At 38.0% G+C, this 25,438-nt stretch overlaps 1 protein-coding gene across 2 annotated transcripts in view; it reads right to left on the reverse strand.

Moving 5' to 3' along the window:
* Positions 1 to 1,560: 1,560 nt before the first annotated feature.
* Positions 1,561 to 25,438, reverse strand: part of tfpia (tissue factor pathway inhibitor a) — a 36,841-nt gene continuing 12,963 nt past the window's right edge. The window contains exons 2-7 of one of the 2 annotated variants that reach the window (XM_019271057.2): positions 17,655 to 17,855; positions 7,207 to 7,383; positions 6,192 to 6,269; positions 5,302 to 5,355; positions 2,588 to 2,779; positions 1,561 to 2,486 (exon numbers count right to left, since the gene is read on the reverse strand). In XM_019271057.2, coding sequence (XP_019126602.2) covers positions 2,422 to 2,486; positions 2,588 to 2,779; positions 5,302 to 5,355; positions 6,192 to 6,269; positions 7,207 to 7,383; positions 17,655 to 17,855 — 767 coding nt within the window. In that variant the 3' untranslated portion in view covers positions 1,561 to 2,421. Of the gene's footprint in view, positions 2,487 to 2,587; positions 2,780 to 5,301; positions 5,356 to 6,191; positions 6,270 to 7,206; positions 7,384 to 17,654; positions 17,859 to 25,438 lie in introns of both variants that reach the window. The other variant, XM_019271056.2, reaches the window with a different exon arrangement.

Consider the following 25,438-nt stretch of genomic DNA (forward strand, 5'->3'; position numbering starts at 1 on the left):
AGACAAAATATTGACTAGTGCAGCTTTAAGTTCACTGTTTCATAACTGCTGACATAAATATCTCAATGCTATTGTAGAGTTTTCCCCATACTGCCATAAATTATTGTGGAAATACTGAATCTTTTACGTAGTTTATTGAAAGTCAAATTTCAATGCACCTAGTCTCAAAAAATACTGGAACCATCTTATAAACTATCAGTATCTATCAAACAACTGTAGGGTTGTTTTGATTGTATATCCTGTTATTCTTTATTTTTAATCGTGGTCTTTTTTTTTCGTGCGGTTTTGCAAATGAACTCCTCATATAGTGTTGATTGTAGAATGGTCTAAAACGATAGACTGTATGAAACATGGACATAGTGTCTGTGACATCACCCACAGGTTTCTGAAGAGCCATTGTGAAGCTCAGAGTGTGGTGGCACTGGCAGCCACCATTTTGGCAATCCTGCTTTACCTGATCTAAAAATGGACAAGACGTGTGCGGTGGGATGAATGATGCTTGTTTGCTCAAACAAGCCACCTGTAACAGGTGTTAATTATGCATAACTTTAATCCATAATATAATTTCAACAGGTGTGTTGTATAGAAATTCCAATGTATATAGAAATTAGCTATAGATTGTTTTTTGTACCAGGCTGTAAGCATGTTTATTTCTGTTGTGAAGTTGGTCATGTTAATATGGGGGCTTATGGAGACTGAATCATTTTGGGACCAGCCCCAAGTGGTCATTTGAGGAACTGTACGTCCTCAGTGTCTCTCACCTCTTGTCCAAAGGTGAGTTTCAAAGTTGCACGACACAGTTGGGTTTCATTTAGTCAACCAGTCAACCTCTGGAGAAGAATTTTGTTCCAGAAGGAGATTTGTTTTTACAGCCAGTACAAACAACACATAAAATCTTCATTTCTACATCCCAACTCACAGCAGTGTCAGCTGCTTGTTCAGGCCTGCTATGGCAGAAGGAATAAGACCCCTGCTGAATGGAGCCTCTTCTTCTTTTTAAAGCACCTGTATCTCTGATCAGATAGAAGTAATGTGAAGTATTGACATGGGGGAGTGATCAGTGTCTATCGTAAACGCTAGGTGTGTGATGGCTCCGTGGTTTATGTCCAAGAGACTGGCTGTGGGAAGGATGACGTTGATAATGATTTTGTAGGTGATGTGTGTGATGTGATGTTTGCTAGAGATGATCAACATGGTAAAAAAGCAAGAAGAACAGACAGTACACTGTGTTTGCAGATGATACAGGGTCTTGGTTGGGATTGTTAATAGATAGAAGTGGTGTGCTGATCAAAAATGAGTAATTCTTATGATGGGTCCAAGGTATTTTAAGGTGTTCACCTTCTCTACTGACTTACCATGGATGGTGATGGGGTTCAGTCCAGTGTGGGGTCTTTTTGGCGTACTGATGATCAGTTTTTTGTGATCATTAAGAGATAAAAATGCTTTAATTTCCAAAGCCTGTGGAAGAGATCTTTGTTATCTGCTTTTTACTGTGAAAAAAACGTGTTACGTACACTCAAAAAGACTGATAGGAAATAAAACAGATAAAACCAGACAAAAGAGAAGATGACTGTTGAACTTTATTATATAAACTCTTACAGTCCGCTCCATTACAGCCATGGTTATAAAACAAGACAGTAAGGTGAACACTGTGCAGCCATGAGAGACCAGTGCTGACAACCTCTTTCAAATCTTTCTTTACACAACACTGCCTCCTTCTGTCTCTTAGTGTCACACCAGCAGGACTACAATAGTGATTTACAAAACAGCATAACACATATTAAAAGGAGAAAAAAGCAGTGTTAATGTTTAATGTTATAAAAATATAGCATTCATTACCTTGTTCATGTTGATTTAGAACTGTGAGGTCATGTTGATTAATGTGTTTGCTAGAGAAGATTCTATATATTGTTGCTGTTGATCCTAGAATAAAGATTGTCCACCAGTTTACTCTGCTAACGCTGTTGTTCACATTGATTTACAACCGTGGAGCTAGACCAAAACCATCGTAGAAAAGCATCAGTTAAAGTACAGACATATAGAACAGAACATTTTGTTTTACCCAACAGAAACTTTGGTGTTTCCCATAAAAGAGTTACAATTAAAATATTGATATCATTATGATTATAAAAAATTAAAATTATATTGTTTCATACAAAAGCATTAAAACAGAGCATCAGTGTAGAGAGCTGCTATATTAGACATCAGCAAAACAAAATGTGTTTGTTGTCATTGAGATATATTGAAATAATGTGGATAATCATGGAAATTGAGCTCAGCCACTACGAAGCTAATTTAGGTACACTATAATGATCGATTTTATACACGTACCATAGCACTAGAAAACAACAGATATGAGTAAAGCTAAACATAAAATATGGACATAAATAGAGGAGGATCCACAGATGTAATGCGTTTTTTTCAGATGGAGCGATTAAGAATGTTGTCTAGGTTTTTCTTCCTTATTCGGATCATCTGCCCATGAACTGCAACAGAACAGAGCAACAGAATTACACATACTTTCTTTATTTTTTAATTCCTAAAAATGATAACCTGCATTTTGGAAATTATTTTTGGGAAATCATACCCTTTCTTCTTCTTCTCATGCACTTGGTCAAACAGTCTTTCCGGTTTGTGAAGTTGTTCCGGTTTCCCCCACAGCCGCTGTAGCTAAACGCGTGGCATCTCTTGGTCATGGGGTTGTATGCAAACCTCTTCTCTGAACCCTGACATGTTCCCCGGTCCATAGGATCAAAGCACAGCTCTGTAGGCCTCGGCACTGTAAATCACAGTAAGAGCCAGAAAAATATCAACACAAGGAAGTTATTTTCATTTTCAATCAGTGTTTCTCTAACAATCAGTCTGGACTTGAAATTATGTATATCATCCTTTAAATGATGTTTGTTGTATTATAGGGTGGTAGAGGATGATCCATGGTCCTAAGACACTTATAAACTACTCCACTGTTGGCTTTTAAACTCCACATGGTTCCCATCCTCACATATTACGCTTCAGTCTGTCTGTGGAATAGATTTTTTCCAGTGTCTAGTGCTTGCAAACTGACAGATTTGAAAAAAAAAAAAAGAGAGTTGTTATCGTGGTCTCCCACAGGGTTCTGTAAGTTATCCTCTTTGATTTGTTCTGTAGCGTTCTTCATGCTGAGAAACACAGCTAGAAGTCGAGTTGGAAGAAAGCTTGTTAGCAGTCATGAGTGGTCTTTCTCATGTTGATTTTCAGAAATAAATGCTAAGACTTCAAAGATTCAATATTTAGCCCATTATTACTTAATTTACCGGGGATCAATTGGAACAAATGGATGGCGTAATTGTGTAAAAGTTGTCAATAAAGAGTAGTGTATTAATGTTTGTAACAAAGCATTAGACATTAAGACTTTACAGATGTTGGGAAATACTGTACACACATGGATGACCCACAAATTGGGTCTTCATCTGGTTGACATGGGATGTCACAAACGAAGAAAAATAATTCATGTTAGTATAGGCATTTCTGTTATATATATATATATATATATATAATTCTAATAACAACATATATTTATTAAAACTGTGCACATGAAAATTATAATTCAAGAATAATTTGTGATTTTTATTTCACTGCAAAACCATTTAGGACACACCTCAGCAAAAATAATACTTATTAGTGCTTGATGCAAATTAATACTGGTAATATTTTAGGAATCCTAACCCAGAGCTGCTTTAGTATATGCTCGTTTATGTACCTCTGTTTAGACACAAAGGGTCGATATTACAATTCTTCCACTAAAAGTGTATGTCACCGTATATCCACAAGATGTCAGTGTTTGGTTTCAACATTGCAACATAACCTTGGTAGAAAGACACTATTCTCAAGATGTATGTAAGTTTCATAATAGGCGATCATTTTCCAGCCTTTATGACTTTTCAAAAACGTCATTTCAATCCAGAGATAAAAAAAACAAGTGTCACCTGATGTTTATTACTGACATGAATCATTGCCATCTTCTAAATCTGTCTTATTTAAGATGTGAATCAGTCATAGTTACTTTGAGGAGTTTTACTTGCATGCCAGCAATCTCTCTGACAGATATTTTCTCACATGCTGGAGATCTAATCGCAGAACTAAAAGTGAAAAAAAAGAGAAGATTTTATTGACTGAGTGGCCGTACCATTGAGCCTCACTCATTGTGAATCTTACCCTCTCTGTATTTTCTGACAGGAGTGAACCTGAATTCTTAAAATTATCACTCCTTGAATGAGTTGAGGAACGCAGACCAGGTTGTCCCTCTGCTCTCTTGCTGTGCCACAAAGGAGCCTTGGAACATGACATCCGTGATTTACTGTATGCTCCTTCACTCTTAATACACGGAAAATTAGTAATTGGGAATATGTGACAAATGGGCTGTGGGAACGAGACACTGGGGCACACTGCTCTTTGCCTTACACAACCAAAGCAATTTTCCAAGCTGTCTACCATCTATGCATCACTGCACCGTGGCTTTTTATTTTATTTTATTACAGTTATTTGATTGATTTAATAATCCCTTACAACAGTTAATCTATCCCAAATGTCTGGTGCTTTGTGATGTCTGCAATGAATTTACTTTGTCTGGCTTTGTGCCTTGCTGTCTGCACTTATGTGAAGAGACAAGAATGATTTGTTTTACTCATCTTGAAAGAAAAGAAGAAACAATAGTCACACTTTCCTCACTGATCAAGATTTCTGAACCAGTTATGGGCCACACACTGGGCTAATGCCTGAAGTTGCTATTTCGACTTATGGTGTGTCGAGAAGGAAGTTTTGCTTTGCATCATAATGCAGAACTGTTTGTCAAGTCTGTTTTATTGCCCCGAAGCAACCGATGTAACCACTGTACAGATGTCAGCGGTGGAGCAGCTCATTCTCAAACTGATCAGTGCGCCATGACCCCATGTTCATGTTTTCTTCCAAGTGAGTTTAAATTTCTCTTAGAGTCGATTAAAATTAACACTAGCTAAAATAACAGTACTGACAGTAATGTTACATAACTTACTAATATACAATGTACCCTGTGTTCAGAATGCAGAAATTTGCCTCTCAAGGCTTCCGTACTTTCTTTATTATGTCTGTACATTCATGAAGTGATGCGTTATTCATGAAGCTCTGGTATAAGTCAAAAATGGAAAAAAAAAAGGTTTTCGCTCAGGTTGAAACACTTTTTTAAACCATGCAGGCACGTCTTCACCAGGAAAATGTGTTTATTCTCGCACACTTGTGTAATCGCCATGGCTCTGTCTGAACACATCTTGTGTCATATTTTCTTACCTTTTGGATTTGTCTTATTCGTTTCCACCTGAGGTTCACTTACAGTCAATTCCCCTGAAAAAGAAACACACAGAGCAAGGAATTAGTAATTTTTAAAAAAATTAAATAAAAACAAAGAAATAATAAGTTCAACATTTTGGGAGATACAATTAATGGCTTTGTTTTCTCGAAGTGAAATGAAAAGATGAATACCGCTCTCATGTCTTTGCGTTAAGTGCAGAACTAGAACTGGGAGGTTTTTAGTTAGCTAAAGCTTAAAGACTTAAAGAAGAAGGGGTTAAAAGCAAGCTTCTTTCTTTTCAAGCTTTATTTTTGATAGAGACAGCTGAAGAGTGACAGGAATGTAGGGAGAGAGAGAGATGGAGAATGACATGCAGCAAAGGGCCACAGGTCAGATTCAAACCCTGGGCCGCTGCTGAGCCTTTGTACATTGGGCGGATAGTCTACCAAATGATTGACACCCCAGCTAGCTTCTTTCTGAAGTTCACAGCTTACTAATCAACATGATGTATCTGATTTGATTGATTTGAGCCAAACAACAATAATAAGTCTTTTTGCTAAGCTAGGCTAATTACCTCCTGGCTGTCTACTGAACACACAGACATGAGAGCGTTGCCAGTTTTTCTGTCTCCTGCTCAGAAAAAAAGTAAAAGTATTCTTTTGAAAATGTTGAACCATTCCTTTAAATAGTATTTATTTATTTTTTTTCTTTTCAAAGGATAATTGCTCATATAAGCACAAAAGTCCATCCATTTGTCCAATGTTCGAACCAGTAAACAAACAATGAATCGAAAACTGATTTAGGGTTGGATGTTAGAATATTTTACCAATAACAAATGTGACAAACAACAGAACACTGACATATTATACTTAAAGTCGTTCAGCCTTACCAGTAAGTATGGTGGGCTGCACCACGTTGGATTTAATAGCAGCTTGTGTTTGGATTTCTGGTGCCTTTGTGGGTTTTTCTATATTAACAAGAAGAAAAATAAATCAAAAATAATTTTAAAAAGTGTCTCCACAGAACATGAATTCAAAGAATAACTTGTGAACCAGGATTTTTTACATTGGCCTATATTTATATTCATACATTTATCTTTAGAACTCATCTAGATCTCATTAAATCCCAGTGATCAAAAATAATTCATGTAACTTTAATTTTTATTAGTATCAGACTTTAAAAAGGTGGCGGTCTGCAAACAGCAACATCATCTATCTGAAATTGTTGTCCATAAAAAAATAATTTAAAAAAAGCTTTTCCAATTGATTTTCAGTACATCAGCTGTCGGCAGAACTTTTCACAGTTGAGCAACTTACTTGTTATTTTCTTTGACAATTTCAGTATCTAATTGACTTCTAAGTCGTGCCTAAGTCGAGCATAATTGAGTCTGCTTTGGTCACTTAAAAACGATTTAAATGCTAAATCAAGGTGGAATGTGATTTCATGGCAAACTAAAATTAATCAAAAAGTTAATTTTCGGAGGTAGAACTACTCTGATTATGTTACCACTCTGAAATGAGTTTTCACTTGTTGCAGCAACTGTGATCAGCCGTGCTTTGGCTGTCTATGAACTCAGAAGTACGTGAATTACACCTTGCTGCTTTGAGGTAAAGGCTAGAAGACATAAATTGTTTCTGTTTGGCCAATTTAAAAAACTTAAAAATTGTATAGAGCACATTTACAAAACTTTAGTTCAGACATCACCAGCTGACTGAAGTGAGATTGGAGATGTGATGTCTCTTATATGGCCTTTACAGCCTTGCACAGTCCACCAGATGACAGAAGCAGAACACAATACTCATCCAGAACTAATTTGTGGTTTCCATTTAACCTTACAATGCTGCTGCCTGGACAGCTTGGGTGCAGTCTTTACTGTAACAGTACAGAAGTTCAACCCGACCTACCTGGATTCTGACATTTTGCCTGGCACTCTGCCATGCTCTTGAAATTGTTGGCATTGCCGAAGCAGCCGCCGTAATAGAAATGCTTGCACTGCTGACTCCCGCTGTCAAAGAAGTAGCGTGTCACCAGCCCTCGACAGGGACCAGGAGCTTCGGCTAAATGACATGGATTCTTGTTTTCTAGGAAAGGGAGAAGATAACAATTATAAGAAACTAAAAATGTTATTACAGCTCTTCAATGTTGAGTCAGAATTGTTATTGTTGTATTGATCAATCTTTCTGTCATTTCTGTTCTGTACATACATGCTCCTATGATCCTGAAATTGATGATGTACTTCACTGCCTTGATTGAGTTTTGAGCTGTGCTGTGATAGCATCCAAGTTGTACTGATTGGTAAGATGCTTTTTCAAGTATGAAATATCTCACAACAAAGCCAGTTATATTTTTTTACTTAGTCACTGTTGAATGAGCAGAATGGTTTCAGGAAAAAAACAGGGCATGTATTGATCATTGCCATATCCTCTGTGTTGAAAGCGAGACTGCAAGATGGTGAAAGAAAAAGATGGTTTTGTTAATCCTTAATAAGGTCTTTGATTGGAGATCTTTTGGAGTAGTATTACTCCAAATAAATGTATTTGCTATATTGATGGAACATTTTATAATTCAATTAAAGCACTGTACAACTACCCATTCACATGTTTACAGTTAAATCATTTTAGGAATCAGGGAGATGTGCTCTCCCCTGCTTTACTCCTTGTAATGCCTTCTTGGCTCAAAGAATCAAGCAGGCTGATCATGACATACTGATTGACAATATAAACTTCAGTCTCTTGTTATATGCTGATGATACTGTGTTGGCTGCTGAGAAAGGAGAGGGAGATTGTTAGTGTCTGTACTGAGTGAAATGAAACTGTGTCCTGACCTTGGACAAAAACTTTATGATTCAGTGGTTGGCTCAATTTAATTTTATACAACACGTTTTAAGATGACCCTGACAGTAATGCTATCTTATTCAGAATCGAGCCATGAGGTGCTTTATTGGCATAGACAAAGATACTGATGAGTGGACTATTGGAGGGGACATGGGATGGAAGTCATGTCCTGTGAAGCAGATATATGAAAAACTTGCTTCTTAAAAAGAAATGGCTGACCAAAAAGATATTTAACTGGGAAAGAGCACACCTCAAAGTCATCCTCGAAAAAGAGATGATTCTGCAATATTTTCCCTTCATAATTTACATTTTATTTTCCGGAACAATTTGAAGTTTAATAGTCAACAATGGAAAGAGGAATTTTAATATAAGCCAAAACTTAGGTTATCTGATTGCTAAATTAAAGATGGCCACACAGAACCTCAATTAACATTTAATTTAAAGATTGGCCAGAGGTTCCTACATGCCCAATTGAGAACTTGTAGCTTACCACTAGCAATTAAGGTTGGCAGATATGAAGGCATTGCTGAAGACCAGTGTTTATGTGTTTTTGTGGTCTTGGTGTTGAGTATGGAGATTTTTTTTTTCTATCAGCGCCATGTGCAATGTTCAGAACATTGTATCCAACATAAAAAGATGTTTCTATCAAAAAAAAAAATAATGTCACCAAATCTGTAAGACCATTTGGGCTGGGTACCATATGGTAAAGGACACTTAAACTGTATAATGCACGCTTTGAATTGAATATTCAAAATAAGACGTCCAATGAAACGTCTTGAAAAGAAAACCCAAGCAAGGATAGTCTTTCTTTTGGGTTTTCTTTTGTAGGGACACACTAATAAAGACACTGACAAGGAAGACATACTCAAAGTCTGTGTAACGAACAAGGTCCAGTAAATGAATTAAGGGGCATGGTCACAGCTAGCCCTTCTCCTCTGCAGTACAATGACATTTCCACTGCAGTCAGGTTTCAGATTCACTCACAATCTCTCTCTGCAAGCTGGAACGCCAATTTACAGCAAGAATGTCCTCATGTTCTCTTGTCCCCACATCACCTCACATGTAATATCTTCCTTCTCCTTCTCAACTCAGTGTTTCACGTCTTAGCACTCTTGCTAATGTTATCACTCTCGGGCCCTGGAGTCTTGGGAGCAAGGCATTACAGCTCTAAGCTACAGTTTGGTGGTCATTTAAATTCTGCACCCATGGTTGTGTAAGGTTGTTTAAGGTTGTTGTAATTTTGTTTCCTGTTTGACTGCAAATCTTCACCTATATGCTTTTAAAAGGCAATTCGAAGATTATTCTTACTTCAAATCTGTCATACAAACTGCATTCAGATTCTCTATAATCTGAAGTCTGTAGCTTCAAATGTTATCACCTTCTGCAGCTTGGAGCACTCAGGGGAGAAGACAGTAGAGTTTCTATCAGGAACCTTGCTGCTTTTTTGGAATAAGCTGTCACAAAACCTAAAACATTTATAAGCTGACGACAGATTCAAGCTTGATTTGAGTGTGTAACACATTCAGAACCACAATGTGAAACATATCATTTGCAGTGGACTGGCTTGGTTTCTAACATATTTTATTGCCATCACCAACCAGGACAGGTGCAACCTGACAAGCTGCGACTAGATCCCCAATTATGGAGAGTGTACTGGGTTGAATGGTGAACTACACAGATGGATAATGATTTATTTATCAAAAGCTCTTTTAACTCCAAATACTTTTTTATTTAAATTTGAAAATGACAATGAGAAGGCATCTATACATGTGTAGTGTAAAGATTGTTGAGACAGTGAAATAAATAAATAAGCCCTTAAACTACACCGCACCAGTGGATTAGTCAGTGAAAACTCGAGATCCACTCAAGCCTTTTTCAAGCTTTATTTTGACAGAGACAGCAGAAGAGTGACAGGAATGAGGGGAGAGAGAGATGGGGGACGATATGCAGCAAAGGGCCGCAGGTCGGATTTGAATCCTGGGCCGCTGCTGAGCCTTCATACATGGGGAAGATGCTCGACCAACTGAGCTAACTGGCTCTCCGCCAGGTTGCATTTTGAGGAGGTGTGTCTAAAATGATGCACAGTGCATATACAATGTTTTCATTGTCATGGACCGGTGAACCATAAAAACATGGAGTGTAAGATTTTAACAACCTTAAAGCTACTTATTTAAAGAAGAGGGAAGAAAATAAAAGAAAATACAAAGGGAAATGTGGATTACAATATGAAATATTTATATTATTAAATCCCTGAACAAAACAAAGAAGTGATGTGGATTATAATGTGATTGCCAGTAGATGTCTTACACTAGTGAAACACACCCAACTTGGTTTATCTTGTATAGGATATCTTTCTTATTGTTTATCCTGGACCTTACTGTCTGTGAAGTGAAGTGAAGTGAAGTAAAGTGAAAGGGGACAACAAGTTTCGGATCTGGTCTTGCAGGCTACAATTTTACCCTAGCGGGCAATTGCGTCAGTACATCCATTAAAAGTGTTGTTTTTGCCAGTGAGCAGCTCAGATTATTATTAGAAATGGCCTAAGAACAATTTGGAAAGGATCCTACACTGAAACAAAATGTTCTGTACCTTTTGCATGGTCTGTTTGTCCATAAGGTCACAGCACTGACTGAAACATCACTAGACTAGACTCCCAAGCTTTGCAGACTTGCATCAGCTGGTTCACCCTCTCTGCCTTGCTTCACTCTCTCTCTCCTCACTAAATACATTTGCCTCGGAGGGCTTTACAATCTGTACAGGGAGTGACACCCTCTGTCCTTAGACCCTTGGTTCGAGTGAGGAAAAACTTGCCCACAAAAACCCTTTTAACAGGGGAAAAAATGTGGAAGAAACCTCAGACAGACGTGCAATAGATACACGTGTACAGGACAAATCAACACAAACATGTTGTACAATTACAATGAATGATAAAATGATTACAGTAGCAGTGGAACCTGTGATAGAGAAAGATCATTAACTAACTATAATAGTGTAATGGAGATATGGTAGCAATAATGACAGTAATAATATATGTAGTGGACGTCATGCAGGACCGCAGCAGCAGCTACGACCACCATCCATCCAGACTGAAACAGACAAACCTGCGGTGTTGTGACCTGCAGTTTTTCTTGCCTGGCCAGGTTTAAATGGTCCAGCGATAGGTGTGTCACTGACAAAACGCCACTGGCTCTTTCTAAACTTTCTGAACTCACCGGACCTGAACTTGCCCTTGTATCACATTTCCTCCACTCTATACAGGCAGTCTGGCTCAAATAGATACTGCTGACCATTGGATTCAAAGTCCACTTTGTCAAAATTAGCTAAATATTCAGACATGACATTGAAAATCTTTTACATAACACTAAGCTACATTTTCTGTACTCTTCTCAGTTGCTGCATTACATTGCCAATGTTTTTTTCTTGCAACAGGTTACCTCACCTCTCGGAGATTTCAGAACAAGACTTCTCCTTGAGTGAGACTTGGAAAGACACACAGCAGATCAAGAAAAACCTCCTGCAGGGTTGTGTTGTCACAGTAGAATGATAAACTGAGCTGGTCAGTGGCAAAAACAAGCCCTTTAGTGGACATCTTTTGACGGTGTGAAATTGCCCGTCCGGATTATATTGTAGCACATTATGCGGCTCGGGTGCGGCACCCTAACTTAATACTGGGTCAGTTACAAAACTTCTTGTTCCCATTATTCACAACACAAGACAAAAAAAACAAAGTTACCCTTTAAGTCTGAATAACCATACTCCACTGAAGGGTGGCCATGATTAAGAGGCTATTATTGTAACATCTAAATACATTTTATGAGGTGACTTTGACTTAAAAGCATGGGCAAAGAGATGGGTCGAAGGGTAGTTTAACTCACTCTCTAGAGCAACTCACTGATGAATAATTCAGAAATACAATTCTCCATCAAAGCAGTGAAGGTGGAAGAAGTGATTTGTGTGTTTGAGGGGAATTATCGGTCAGCTTTTTTTTTTTTTCAAGTGTCGGGTGTGAATTATATGGTCCGTCGTTCCAGAAAGTTTTGGATGCACTCCAGAGAGAACCTCAATATTTCAGCAAAACAGACTTCAACATTAAGACCAACTGGTGATTGTGAGAGGACGCCTGGTTTGTGTAAGAAGACATTTTTATATTTTGTCCTTTTGAGTGTCATAGCGAGAAAGATGAGATTTTAGGACAATGAATCTATTAAAAACTTGGGTTACAATCACTATGTATCACCCCATCACTCCCGTATCTCTTTGCTTGCTCAATTGATTTCTCACTGTTTATGTCCTTCCTTGAGTTATCTTCACTATATTTTGAAAGGGTATTGTTGTTCTGCCTCTAAAGGTGCTGACATTATCTTGGCTTGGCCTCCAGAGAGGAAAAAAAAAAGACGACTGATCTTTGGAATAAAAAAATTTAAACAAAATAAATGAACTTGGGCGCAAAAATAACAGTTGCCACTGGATGGAGACAGACGTAATTCATTCATATAGAAAAACAATGTCCTCAGCAGCAATATCAGCATATACATGTTTTTAAAAAGCACAGTTATATTGTTGAGTTGTATTGCTGAACTTTATTACAATGTTTTTGTTTTGCATATTGTAAAATGCTACACAAATCCAGTGGGATCCAAGCACCAATGTTAGGGTCAGGCAGAGCTCTAATGAGAGAAATATGAGTTCAGTATCTATTTAAAAAAAACATATTTTGTTCAGTTCATGGCCTAAGACCCCCAACAATAGTAAACCCTTAACAATAGTAAATTAACTGATTGATTCTGCTCTACAATGTCGGCTCATATTTTTCCAATCCAGATTTCCTTAAGAATCTACCTAGGTCTTCTACCTCCAGCAACATTTTTTTGGTTATGGTTTTGTGCCCTTTTATCCTTTAGTTATTTTATTTTTAACAATGTCTGTGCTCACAGACTGTGCAGAGGCCCTGAGTTGAGGACAAAAAGATGTGCAACTGTCACAGAGAAACACTGTGTTCATGTCTCTGACCTCTTCAAGCAGAGCTGTAAAAGGGACAGCAGACCAAAGGAAGACTTTGGGACACACTGGTTATGACTCATTCGGGTTTCAATATAATATCAGAGCTGGAGAGAAAGAGTCTTTGCCAGACTTGGATATAAAAGGAAAAAAAGTATCCCAGACAGAAAGCCAGAATGTTTCTCACACTGACTTAGAACATCCTTGATAAGCTATTTGTGACTGTGTCATCATGTGTAAAGAATATACTGTAGGTGTAAGGGAAGGTATACCCAACTTCTCTGTGGGAATTAAAATGTCACTGATTGGATGATAACAGCTCTGCTGCAGAAGATGTTGGCCCCTGAGATCTGCTTTCTGTAACTTACTAATGAGATGACATTTTCAAATGTCCGTAGTTGTTAAATAAAATCCTTCTTGTAAGAGTCGAGCTTCACCTTCTTGAATCATAGACTTAAGAATTGAATGCACGTATTTACTGTGTACAAAATCTTTTACAGGCAAAAACACTATCAGAGGAAAATACTCTTAATATACCATACTGAAACTATTAATGGACAGTATTGATCAGTGAAAATTAAAAGACAGATGTTAATTGAGTTTCATTTTAAATGTATTTACAAACGCATCAGACAAGATCATTATTTTTACTACAGCTTAAGGCTACTTTGGAGGTGGGCTCAGAGCATCGGTGCAGTGTTAGTGTTTGTAACACTGGTGTTTTGGACCACTGTGAAAAGGAAACCTTCAGGCCTGGGGAGCAAGATATTGCAAAAGTGGATTCAAAGAGGGCGTACAATTTATTCTTATGACAGTTGCTCATGTTAAAGAATTTGTTTAAAATTACAGCATAATATCCTAGGAACAATTCGGGGTGTGATGATTTCTGTCAGAAGTCTACTTAAGCAAAGCCAGGTTAAAGTGACCTCATCCAGATCCTGGTATTCTTTGGCATTTTCCAAAAGCCAAAGCCAAGATATGTTGAAGACAAGTCTGGCTGTGAAGCCAAGCTAAATGACCAGAAGGACTGGTAAAGGTTGCCTAACCCTGTTTTCTGTTGAGTATAAACATGAAAGTGTTTCCACATATCAACGCCTCTAGAACTCTTTCACTCTGCGGTAAACTACAGTTAAAACTTACTTGGAATTGGAACAGAGAGTTTCGTTTCTTTCTTTCCATTCTAGTTTTGACTTTAACCACCACGCCAGTCACCACCTGTGGTTACCCACATGAATGTATGACTCAACAAGCAACCGCGACTAGATGTCATGCAACAAGCCGTTCATTGAACCAATAAAAAAGTTGTGAAACTGCCCTTTAGATGCAGCAGTGTACTCATAGTTTACTCTTACTCATTAGTAAGACCATACACACAGCTTTAACATCTGTCACTGCGCTGGCGTGTCAGCTTCACATTTCTGTCCGAGCCGTTTTATTTAAAGCCTACTTTGGATCAGCTGGAGCGAGAAAGTCCACACCTCTGGATTTGTCTTCTGCAGTGCAGATTTTGTTTGTGCACAGACTGACGAGGGATAATAAAATGACGGCATCTACTGCATATGGCAAAGCCTGCAGGGTGTAAATACATTCATGATCCTCCTGTCTGACTGCATAATTTATCCCATGGCATGCAATAAGAAGTTGAAGGTTATTCTTTGCCAGTGGGAGATACCACTTTGTCACACCACAGAATAGCACGCCACCTAAGTACTTTGATAGATGTGTTATTGCTAGGCATGCGAGGGTATATTTCATGCGGATCAGACAAGTCTGAGTATTTAATGATGTATTGTTTTTCCTGTCCTAGATGACAGATAAAATTACATACTGTACGCAGCTGTTTTGCCGGAGAGAAAGGTGTTCTTCTACCATTCCCTAGTTTCCTTTTGTGGACGCTCACATGCATATCTCAGCACCGTCTCACTCACCTGGAGTGCTTTTCAAACCAGCTCAGAACAACTCTCTTACTGTTCATAGATTCAACTCCCGGGGGTGAAAGTCTAATTGTTGTAGCTTTGATTGCTTGTCTAGAGGAGCAGTATTGTGATATATTACTACCACTTAACAAAAGCTAAGTGGAGTGAGGTGTGTGACCCGTAGCAGGTATCACCACGCTCTGGTGCAGAATATAGCTGATGGTGCAAAATATAACTGATGCTATAGCTGATGCAGAAAAGGCAGCAGTTGTTCCATCTCCCTAGTGGTCACCTAGGCTATGGCCAAAACTCTTTTGTGATCGCCCTGTTCCTAACCATGTTCTTGCCTGCGACATCTGCTGCGTTGACCCCAGTCTCATCTCTGTGGCAAAATCCAAGACGCCTTTTGCCACCACCCTGCAGCTCCCTGGAAACCCCCTCAGTCTGCAACCATTAATTTTAACATATTGATGACCCCAATCCAAAAATTACATACACGCCACCAATGTAATTCAAACTGATGGATGCGTCTTCCAATTATAATCTAATATATGTACAGCAGGCACATCACCCACAATGTTTCAGGATGGGGTTAGAGAAAATAAACTGTATACCTGATATAAATATCCGCTTGTTTTCATCCTCATAACATACCAACTCAAAACATACCTGGGAACATTGCCAGAGCTCTTCACACCATCCATCCAGAATCCAGTGGGGAAAAAGTATTTTTAACTACATTTTACATTTCACTCTAATTGAACAAAAAAAGCAAAAATCTGGATCTTTTACAGTCTTAGTTGAATGAACACACTTTCCTACATACTGGCGGCACTAACAGACTCATAGACACTGATAAATACTGCCAAAAACATATATATACATGAACTGTAACATATGCAACCATTCATGCATTATGTTAATTATGTATAACCATGATGTAGGTTTCATCCCAGGGTGAGGGTTATTATTATTTTTTTTATATGTATTTGGATTGACGAAATTATTTTCCAATCATGACTTTCATCTGATTTTACTGCATAATAAAATATTATATTGGCAATAATGAAAGGTGTGTGTGTGTTGATGTGAGCAGTGTCCTGTCACCTTTTAAAAAACCTTCAGAACAGTTCTTTCTAAAGTGCTTTTTTTCACATTTCAGGAATTAATATGCTTTTTGTTTTTCTTCTTCTTTTCAAAGCAACCAAACATCCTCTAAATCCCTTCCCAGGACACTGATTGTCCACTCATTAGTTAGAAACAGTTTAATTACAGTATATACACCAGATCTTTCAAGGTTTTCTCAAAGCTCACCCCATCTTACTTGTTTTGTTTGTTGTTTGAGCATTACATTTTATTTATCTTTATACTGCAGTGTAATATAAGTCAAGAAGGATTTGCAAATCATTGCATTTGCTTTACGTTTTACACAGTGTCCTAACTTTTTTTTTTAAATCTGGGTTGTACATGATGCTGAGTGGGCATGGTACCACGTGTGTAGGCATCAAATGCATACTTAGGAGGGTTTTGCGCAATCTAATTTTCTAACAAGTCAGCTGGAAATGTGAGAAAAAAAAGTCAGCTGAAGACTCCATCCAATTCATGGAATTAACATCAATTAGCTAAGTAGCTGCTGCTGCCAGTGACATCATTGCAGCATGAGAAATCAACAGATGCAGAATAAAAATAAAGTCATGGACTGACTAAAAAAAAATAGTACACATTTCACCTTTCAAATCTGACAGGTCAATGCTTACCAGCAACAATATCTAAGACAGGTAAGACCTTTAAATTTCAAATTCTTCATTGGCAGTGACAGTGAGTATATTACAGACATTCATCTGGACAAATGTCTGTTGATGGACACACAGTGGCAGTGTTTGGCCTCAGTTTAGGACTATTTTACCCACAATGTCAGCCTCTGTCTTTCACATTGTTAATGATTATGAGATGACAGTTTCCTTAAAGGCCGCACCCAATCTGTTATGACATGTTTTGTTTCATTGAGAATCTAAGATTATACCTTATTATGGTGAATTAAAAAAATACTTAAAATTCATTTTCCTACTGAGACATGAGAATCAAGAAATCCAATAGTTTGAAGACTCTTATTAGTTTTTATCCATGAATTCAACTTCAGTTCATCATTAATTTAGAATGTGTGACCGACGTATAATACAATGATAGCCATCTCTTTTAAACGTGCCCATACTTTTCATTAATCAGGTGCCTCCAGGAAAACTGTTCAGAATTAATGTGCTGGCAATGTCCTATTTTAGACGCATATGAACAAAATGACTTTGTAATAGGATTTTATGCCCAAGGTGGCAATAAAGTCTAATGAGAAACACCAGTCCTTGAAAACAAAACTGATCATTCGCTAACAACATTACAATGTAAAGTTCTAATACATTTTTCTCCTATGCACTATTATGAAAAATAATCCTTTTGTATGAATGATGTTAGGGTCTGTGTCACCATTACTGTTGACTTCAAGTGGAGATAGTAAAGTTTGTTCACCACGTGTCAAGGTGAATCCTTGGAAACGTGTCAAGAAACTGTTTGTAATGTCGTTGTTAATGTCAGCCAAAGGGTCAGACTCACCAGAGACGACACACGTTTCCTCACATTCCTCCAAGGTCTCAAAGTTGTTGGCGTTTCCACCACAGCCTCCATATTCAAATAGCTCACAGTGTCCTGTGTCGACATTGAAGAAGAATCGGTCTTTAATGGCCTTGCAAGGCCCTGATTCGTCCTTCAGGGCGCACAGCTCATTGAAGATGAAGAGCTCAGACAGTGGTCCATCTGCTGAGGTGGGATAAAGACAAGTTTTAGTACTCTGTTTCTTGTGACACAAAAGGGTGTAGGGAAACAAATTAGGTCAAAGCACCTCTCCCCCCCAGGGTCTGAGATAAAGTAAAGTTGTGCGTTGCTATAATTTATACGAAAAGTCTTCAGTGCATTGTTTGTTTGACAGATCTATTGCAGGGGAAGCACGATGATCAGTGTGACCAGATTAATTAAAAATATGCAAAGTCAGACAAGTTCACTCACATACAGCTCTTTTATTTTTCTAAAATTAGTTGTTTTTTTTTGGTTCTGGTTCAGGCACACGCCTAAGGGGATTTCTTGGGGATTCTTTTGTACTTGCAGTGAAAATAAGGGACCATCAGGGAGCACCTAAATCTCTCAGTACACAAAAGCAAATCCATACAGGTGGCAGCTGGCAGGAGAAAGGTGAGTGAAAGCAGCAGAAATTTCACAGAATGCAGCACACAACAATAGTTTGCACTGCAGCAGATCAAGCAGTATACTGGACACACTGAGAGACTGCATGATCACAATGTGTTTGAAATAATCTGCCCTGCTGTGGACAGCATGTTTGATTGATATGAATGGAAAATATTCTGCTGGACATTTTAAGTAATTGTCATGATCAGATATAGTAGTGGGGGGATAGTTTAGCTCTGGCTTGCTAATGTCATTATCATTCATAAAAGCTGGCTTTGTCAGATCCAGGAAAAAGTGTGACATAAAACTCTTTACCAACCACTGTTGCGAATGTTAAATCATTGTCTCAGTATGCTGCTGGGAGATGGCTTCCTCTGCCCTTATCCCTGCTGCTTTTGGGTCAGGTCTGTGTTATGCCCGCCTGTGGCTGTGCAGATACTTCAAAACACACTGAGAAGAGAGAAATCTATGTCCAAAGGGATTTGAAGATAGCCGTGGCTTGAGTGACAGCGTTTAAAAATGTCTTTCTGCATTGGACGTGTTAATATTCAATAACCTTGATGTTATGTGGTTCTCCATTTTAAAGTTCTACTTTCACTGCATTTTTCACACATATCCGCACAGAGTAGCTAGCTAAGCTCTCAGAGTCACGGTATTAAGATCACTGTAATCAACCAAAGATTTAAAAAACTTTATTTTCCTTTGGTTTTGAAAAAAAACGACATACCTGTCAGTCCTGTCCCCTATAGAAATTACCTTTAAATACAATTAATGTGCAAGAGAAAATACTGTTGAACGGAAATGTAATACCAAGCCAATTACATTACAACAGACCTTTTTCACAGCAGCCTATTTGATATGAAATAGTAGGTAAACACTTGTGTTACCAATGATACTAATTATAAGGTCCTGTTCCATTCAGGTCAGACAGGGTCAGGCTGTTGTTGTGATGCACGTTGGCTCACTAGAAGATCTCTGCTGCAATGGAACAGTTTCATGTCAAAATAGCTGCTGTGAAAAAAGTCTATTATAAATTTTTATTAACATAATGAAGAAATGTTGTAAATTAATGTACCTGGCAAGTGACATGTTGATATTGAACATGTCAGTAGACTGTATTTTATTAGTTTTTTTTTACCAAGATCTACCAATCTGGCACGTAGTGACTACATCATTCTTCAATTTTCTCTAATGTTTGAGATCATGGTCTGTTTGAATACAGAAAAAGTGAGCAATGACTCCAAAGATTTTTTATTGACCAAAATCATGTTTATCCTTCACCAAAGTGCTCTTTTTGCCTAAACCTAGCCACAGACTTGAGTCTGGATGCTGGGGACTCTAACATGGTTGTCCTGGACTTTATGAATTCATGAATTTATAGGGTTGTCCCCATGAGCCTCAGCTGCACTTTGTATGGCCTGAGCAAGACTGGGTAATTTAAGATAATGCTGATATCAACATTTGGCTGTTTAAAAAAATCTGATAATGACTTATTTAATTGTGATTAAGAAATATACTGAGTGGAACATTTTAAAAGATAAGCTTGCCAGTGCTCATTGGTTGACAAACTGTATCACAGTGACACCGTTTCTTACCCTATTACCTAAACCTAGTTTATCATTTCTATATTACAATTCCTGTTGCTTGGCTACAGATACAGATATATCTGCAGAAAGATAATATCGTCTGATTTATTGGTCTCGGTCTTGCATGTTCTGCTCAGTGCTAATCACTAAATGAAAAAAAGATAAAAAATAAATGATGCAAAACATTGTCACTGTTAGCATGTCAGATACAATGACTAGCTCAACGCACCTCTGTGCCTAAGTACAGTTTGACAGAGACACAAGCTTGGCTATAGACTACATTTAATCACATCCAATTCTATTTATTTTTCTAGTGGGCCTTGAAAACTTGAAAAACAAACATTAAATTCCCTTTCCTGTAAGGTCCAAAGTTCTATCAAAGTACATCCTCTAATGGGAACCACCCTGCCCTGTCCTATCAGCACCAGCAGTCAACAAACAGTTCCTCTGCCAGACGAGGTAATGAGGGCAACAGCTCACCACTACAACCCGCCTTCCTTCTTCTCCCTTCCGATTCTGACTTATAACCGGAGATTGGAGACACCATCAAATACTCCCAATCTCCTTCCATCTGCCCATCCTGTGATATTGCTATTCCATGTGGGAGGTTTCCCTGCAGAGCCTTGTGTTATTTTTTATTTACATTCTTCTCCTCATGTCTGATAAGCAGTACAATATTGGGTCGTCTAACGGGAGGAATTACACAGTGACACAGGCAATCTGGCAAGTACCCAAACCCATTTTGGCTATGCAAACACACCTCATTGCTGAATCTCACTGAACAAACTTTACAGAGAAATAGTGACAAGTTGAGATTGTTTGCTCTCAGTGGATGCCTCAAGCTACCATGACTTCAACAGAATCAGTGCAGATATGGTGCAGACTGGTCTTCTGTGTATTTTGTAAATAAGACTTTTCAATAAGCCAGACTTTGGCTGCCCAAGGAAAGGGAGAAGAACGTGTTTTTTCAATTGATTTCTGCTCCTCTTGTCTGAGACAGACCAAAGTACAATAAGCAGTGTGTTCTCAAATCACTCTGATGTCCAATAACCAAACAGAGGTATTGTATGTCAGTCCAAAAGAAACCAAACAAGTAAAGAAGTGATATTCCTTGAAGAACAAACACAGACACATGCTTGCATAGTCATAGTCAAAAAAAAATACAGACTGCAACTTAGGATAGCATAAAGAATATAAAGCATAAAGTGTACTTTATTCTCATAAAGTACACTTTCAAACACACACTTTTATTCTTTAACCTTTTTTCCATGTTTTTGTGTCTAACTAATGGGGACAGCAATTTTTGAAATTGGACCAGTATTGAGCGAGAGTTCTGCAGATGGCATCAACAAAATGGGCTACAATGTGTAATCCTTTGAGGCAATTATGCGCTGTCATTAAAGGACAGCTTCAGATTTTATGACAATATGGAAAAGAACCTACAGAGATAGATGTTCTTGTTAAAGCATAAATTTGTTCAATCTTTCTGCTCAAATCCACCAAAAAAATACTGAAAAGAAAATCAATCATTTTACGTCACACAACCTGTGTTGGATCAATTAGTTTGTTTGTGTTACTGTTTGACATTTCCTGACAATATTGTAAGCTTACCACGAATAAAACTCAACACTGGAATTTTTACATCAAAGTCTTATTGCCTTGCCTTTGCATGTACACTGAAATCAGGAAGTGATGAGCTTTATTAAAGGGTAACTTAACAATGAATAGAAGTATTGCAAAGAAGAAATAATTGGACTAATTGCAGTATGAACATTTGAGCGGTAACATGGCTGTTGTACTGATTGCATTAGTGTGGTGGAAATGTACATTTCAATGTTTTTTGCACTGACATTACATGGCTTCATTTCAATGTGTTTTTACCCCGCCTTATTAGCAACCAACTTTGTTTGTTTATGCTGTTCACACCCCAGCTATTATTTGAGGCTCAGCCATTATTTGAACATTGGATTACTGTATATTCTATATTCACTGATGACCTTTGTATGCTTTGTTGGATCTATAATGCACATAGCTACTCTCATCAAGTTGCAGGATGCAGTTTCATACTCGTGCAGTCAGAAATGCTCAAGGCTGCACAGTGATTAAACAGAGAGAGAATGAACAGCATGGACTATTTAGTTTTCTTCATTTTGTTAGTCCCCAGCTCATGCATGCGGAACATTCTTTAAGGCTGACATTTGTTGGAAAATTAGTTTGGGAAACACTTAGGTAAGAAAGTTCAAAGTTATTTTAATGAATGGAGTAAGACTAGAAATGAATCTTTGGAGTAATCTGGGTTACAAAGAAAAAGAGAGATATGCACACCCTTTGCAGTTTCTTTGAATGTAAACAACCTTTCTATGCAATCCATCCAAAGCTCCAGATCTGTCAGCAGGAATCCTTCATACTGATGAACAGACGGTAAACAAATATAGTCCTACTCACACAATGCATCAGCAAAACCCCTGGAAGCCAACCAACAAATAAAGCATCTCCTGGTCTTGAAATATGGACTATTCACAATAAGGAAACACATTTTCCATTGGCAGATGGGTATTGCTGACAGGCTTAGCTTGGCCCAAGATTTGCACACACACATTCACACATTTGGATAAAGATCTGAGTTGCTCAATATGTGCATTGTGCCAAGCCCCTCTTTACTCCCAGATATGGGCAGGTTGAATCGTTTTGAGGCACAGTCCCAGCTTGTTGAGTAAGATTATCCTGCATCTCTATTTCTAGGGGCACTCACTGTATAGCAGCCATGGGGCAAACAACCAACGAACAAAAAAAAAAAAGCCTGTTATTGATGACTCAGCACCAGCACCAAAGAGGACACACCATTTTCTGGATGACAGTAAAGTATGATGTACTTAATAACAACTTGAGAAAGTAAGACAGATGTAGACAGCAACAGAGAAAAAGAGCAGAGCAGTGACAAAGTCTTGACAGCTCCTAGTGGTTCTGCCATCTGCAGCCCTAACTGTATTCTTCAAAACTATTTTCCTCATGTTGTCTAACTGAGATGGAAATTTAGCAAGAAAAAGTGGAAAAAGTGTAGTGTAGTGTGTGCTTCAAAACATGACTATGGAAATGTCCAAAGACCTTTAGCCAATGGAAAAAATGAAAAGAAAATAATGATAACAGAAGTGGAGTGAGAAGAAACAAGCAAGAATACCACTACAAGCTAATGTGTAATCCTAGAACAAAACAACATTCTAGTAATCCAGTTCAGTAATTCAAAATGCCTCCCTGCAGCACTGAGGTATTTATGGTGTCTGATTAGGCAGGAATAGACACCACTATGAGTAATGTCAAAAAATGGTGGAGCAGAAATTCTTGAGTTTGAAATAATGCTGGTCCTAAACAGCGAAAAAAGAGAACACAACACTGAGATACTTGGACTAAAGACTTAAAAAGACTGAAACTAAAAAACAGTCAGAGAGCAAATGCCACAAGGCTGCACAATTCTCTGTATTTGTGATCATGCTAAAAAAGTATTTTAGGGGTGTTGTTTAGCTCCGCCCCATGTACAAAGGCTCAGTCCTTGCCACGACGGCCCAGGGTTCAAATCCGACCTGTGGCCCTTTCCCGCATGTCATACCCCATCTCTCTCTCTCCCCACATTCCTGTCACTCTTCAAGCTGTCTCTGTCAAATAAAGCTCAAAAAGGCCAAAAAAATCTTCTTTGTTGACTCAGACTTAAATGTGATTGGTCAATTCTACTCAGACTATAAACAGAAACCAGAATACTACTAGATACCAAATCTTAGTCCCAAAAGATATCTACATTCCTATGCAAAATGTGATAATGGAAATCCTAACATTTGCAAAGCCCTCTAAGGGTGTGTAGGAAAATATGTGACATCATTTGACAACAACCTTTAGGAAGTAGTTATGGAAAAAAGGTATAGGACATGAAAATAAATATATTTGTCTATATCTCGTACCCTTTTAACATTTCTCATTTACCAAATTTGGTGAGAAAAGTGAAATATACAGCACACAATCCATTAGCAATTCTACAATCAATAACATCATCAAAATTATGTTCAAATAATGAAATAATAAAAATGTTAAGACCTTAATAGAATCAAAAGTGGCATGTTCACTTGATGACGTCATTTAAGGAAAAACAAATGAAGTGGACATCATAAAGACTCTAAGGTGAACTCCGTTATGAATAGTCAAGTCAGTCTCTTTCTGTTGGAACAATCACGTCACTTTGCTGACTCACTTTGTTGAATGGTTCATGAAGCGAAGAGTACAAACTCCATTAAATAAAGATTGGAGGAGTATGTGTATGCTTTAGTGAAGAAATGCAAAAGGGTGCCTCAGCAGCACCAGAGCAGATAGGCCTGCGCCTGTGTCAGTGTTTATCAGAGCCATGCCCTAAGGCCAATGGACAAAGGGTTGAGGGTGAGTCACAGCCCGCCCCAAGGTTTTACAGCTCAACTCAGAATATATGAGGCTACCCTCATTATATTTGGTTGTGTGTTTATGTGTGTATTCCATTTGTATTTTTATGTAGTTTTCAAAGGTTTCTACTTCTATATCTTTCTATTTTTAAGAACATAGAAAAAACTAAATTAGTCAGTATGGTAACCCATTTGGATCCTTTTCTCAGATTTCTCATGGAAAGTATATATATATATTAAAAACAATTATACACGCCTAATATGATTCTTCTTTCACAAATTCACTTTTCACCTCCTGATGCTTGGCCATTGTAGTCACTGTTTTAACTGCATGCTTTTCTAATGCAGGATGAGGCTGTTTGGCAGAGAGTGATGGCCAGGAATGAGATAGCCAGAGAGGTCATTGTGTTTATTGGGGAAACGCAGACACAACCAGAGCTATACTTAAAACAGCATCTATGCTTGACTTTTAACTCATTACACTCAAATTCAGTAACACATGTTGCTATTTTCCAAGCTTCTGTAGCTGTCATATGCATTTTCTCAATTAAGTTTTATGCCAATGAGAGTTTTGTAATACGGTAGTGGTCATAATTTCATCTGGGCTGGGTTGGAAAAAGGATAGACATGTTCACTTACTCCATGTCTGCTACACTAAGTCATACAAACCAATGACCAGCAAGTCCATTTTCCACTAGTTCATGTGGGAAATATGTAACTTCCTAATAAGTGGAAAGTGTCTCCTAACAGGCTATTTACCGCAAATATTTGCTGGACACAGTGGCTTGTCAAGTAACCAAGTAATACAGTGTCACTGCATGTCATGTTAGAAGATAGGGAGGCCACAAAGGAAGTCTGCAAAATAAATGTTTCCTTGTTCCCAGAATGACTGTTTCCGAGGGAGTGACGGAAGAAAGTGTCAAGTATAAGACTGAAAAAAATGAATGAAGCCAGGAATACTTGACACATCACTTGATGAATATATTTGAATGAGCTCCACAAAGGGTAAATATATCCTTGTTCTATTTATATATACATCAATATAGTATGTTATATAGTATGTGAGGGAGGCTGACCTTCCATCCATGGGAAGAACATGCAAACTGCACTGAAAGGTTCAAACCAAGTCAAATTATGCTGAATTATCATACTC

This window comes from Larimichthys crocea, chromosome I, assembly GCF_000972845.2.
Source record: "Larimichthys crocea isolate SSNF chromosome I, L_crocea_2.0, whole genome shotgun sequence".
In the NCBI taxonomy this organism is placed as follows: Eukaryota; Metazoa; Chordata; class Actinopteri; family Sciaenidae; genus Larimichthys; species Larimichthys crocea.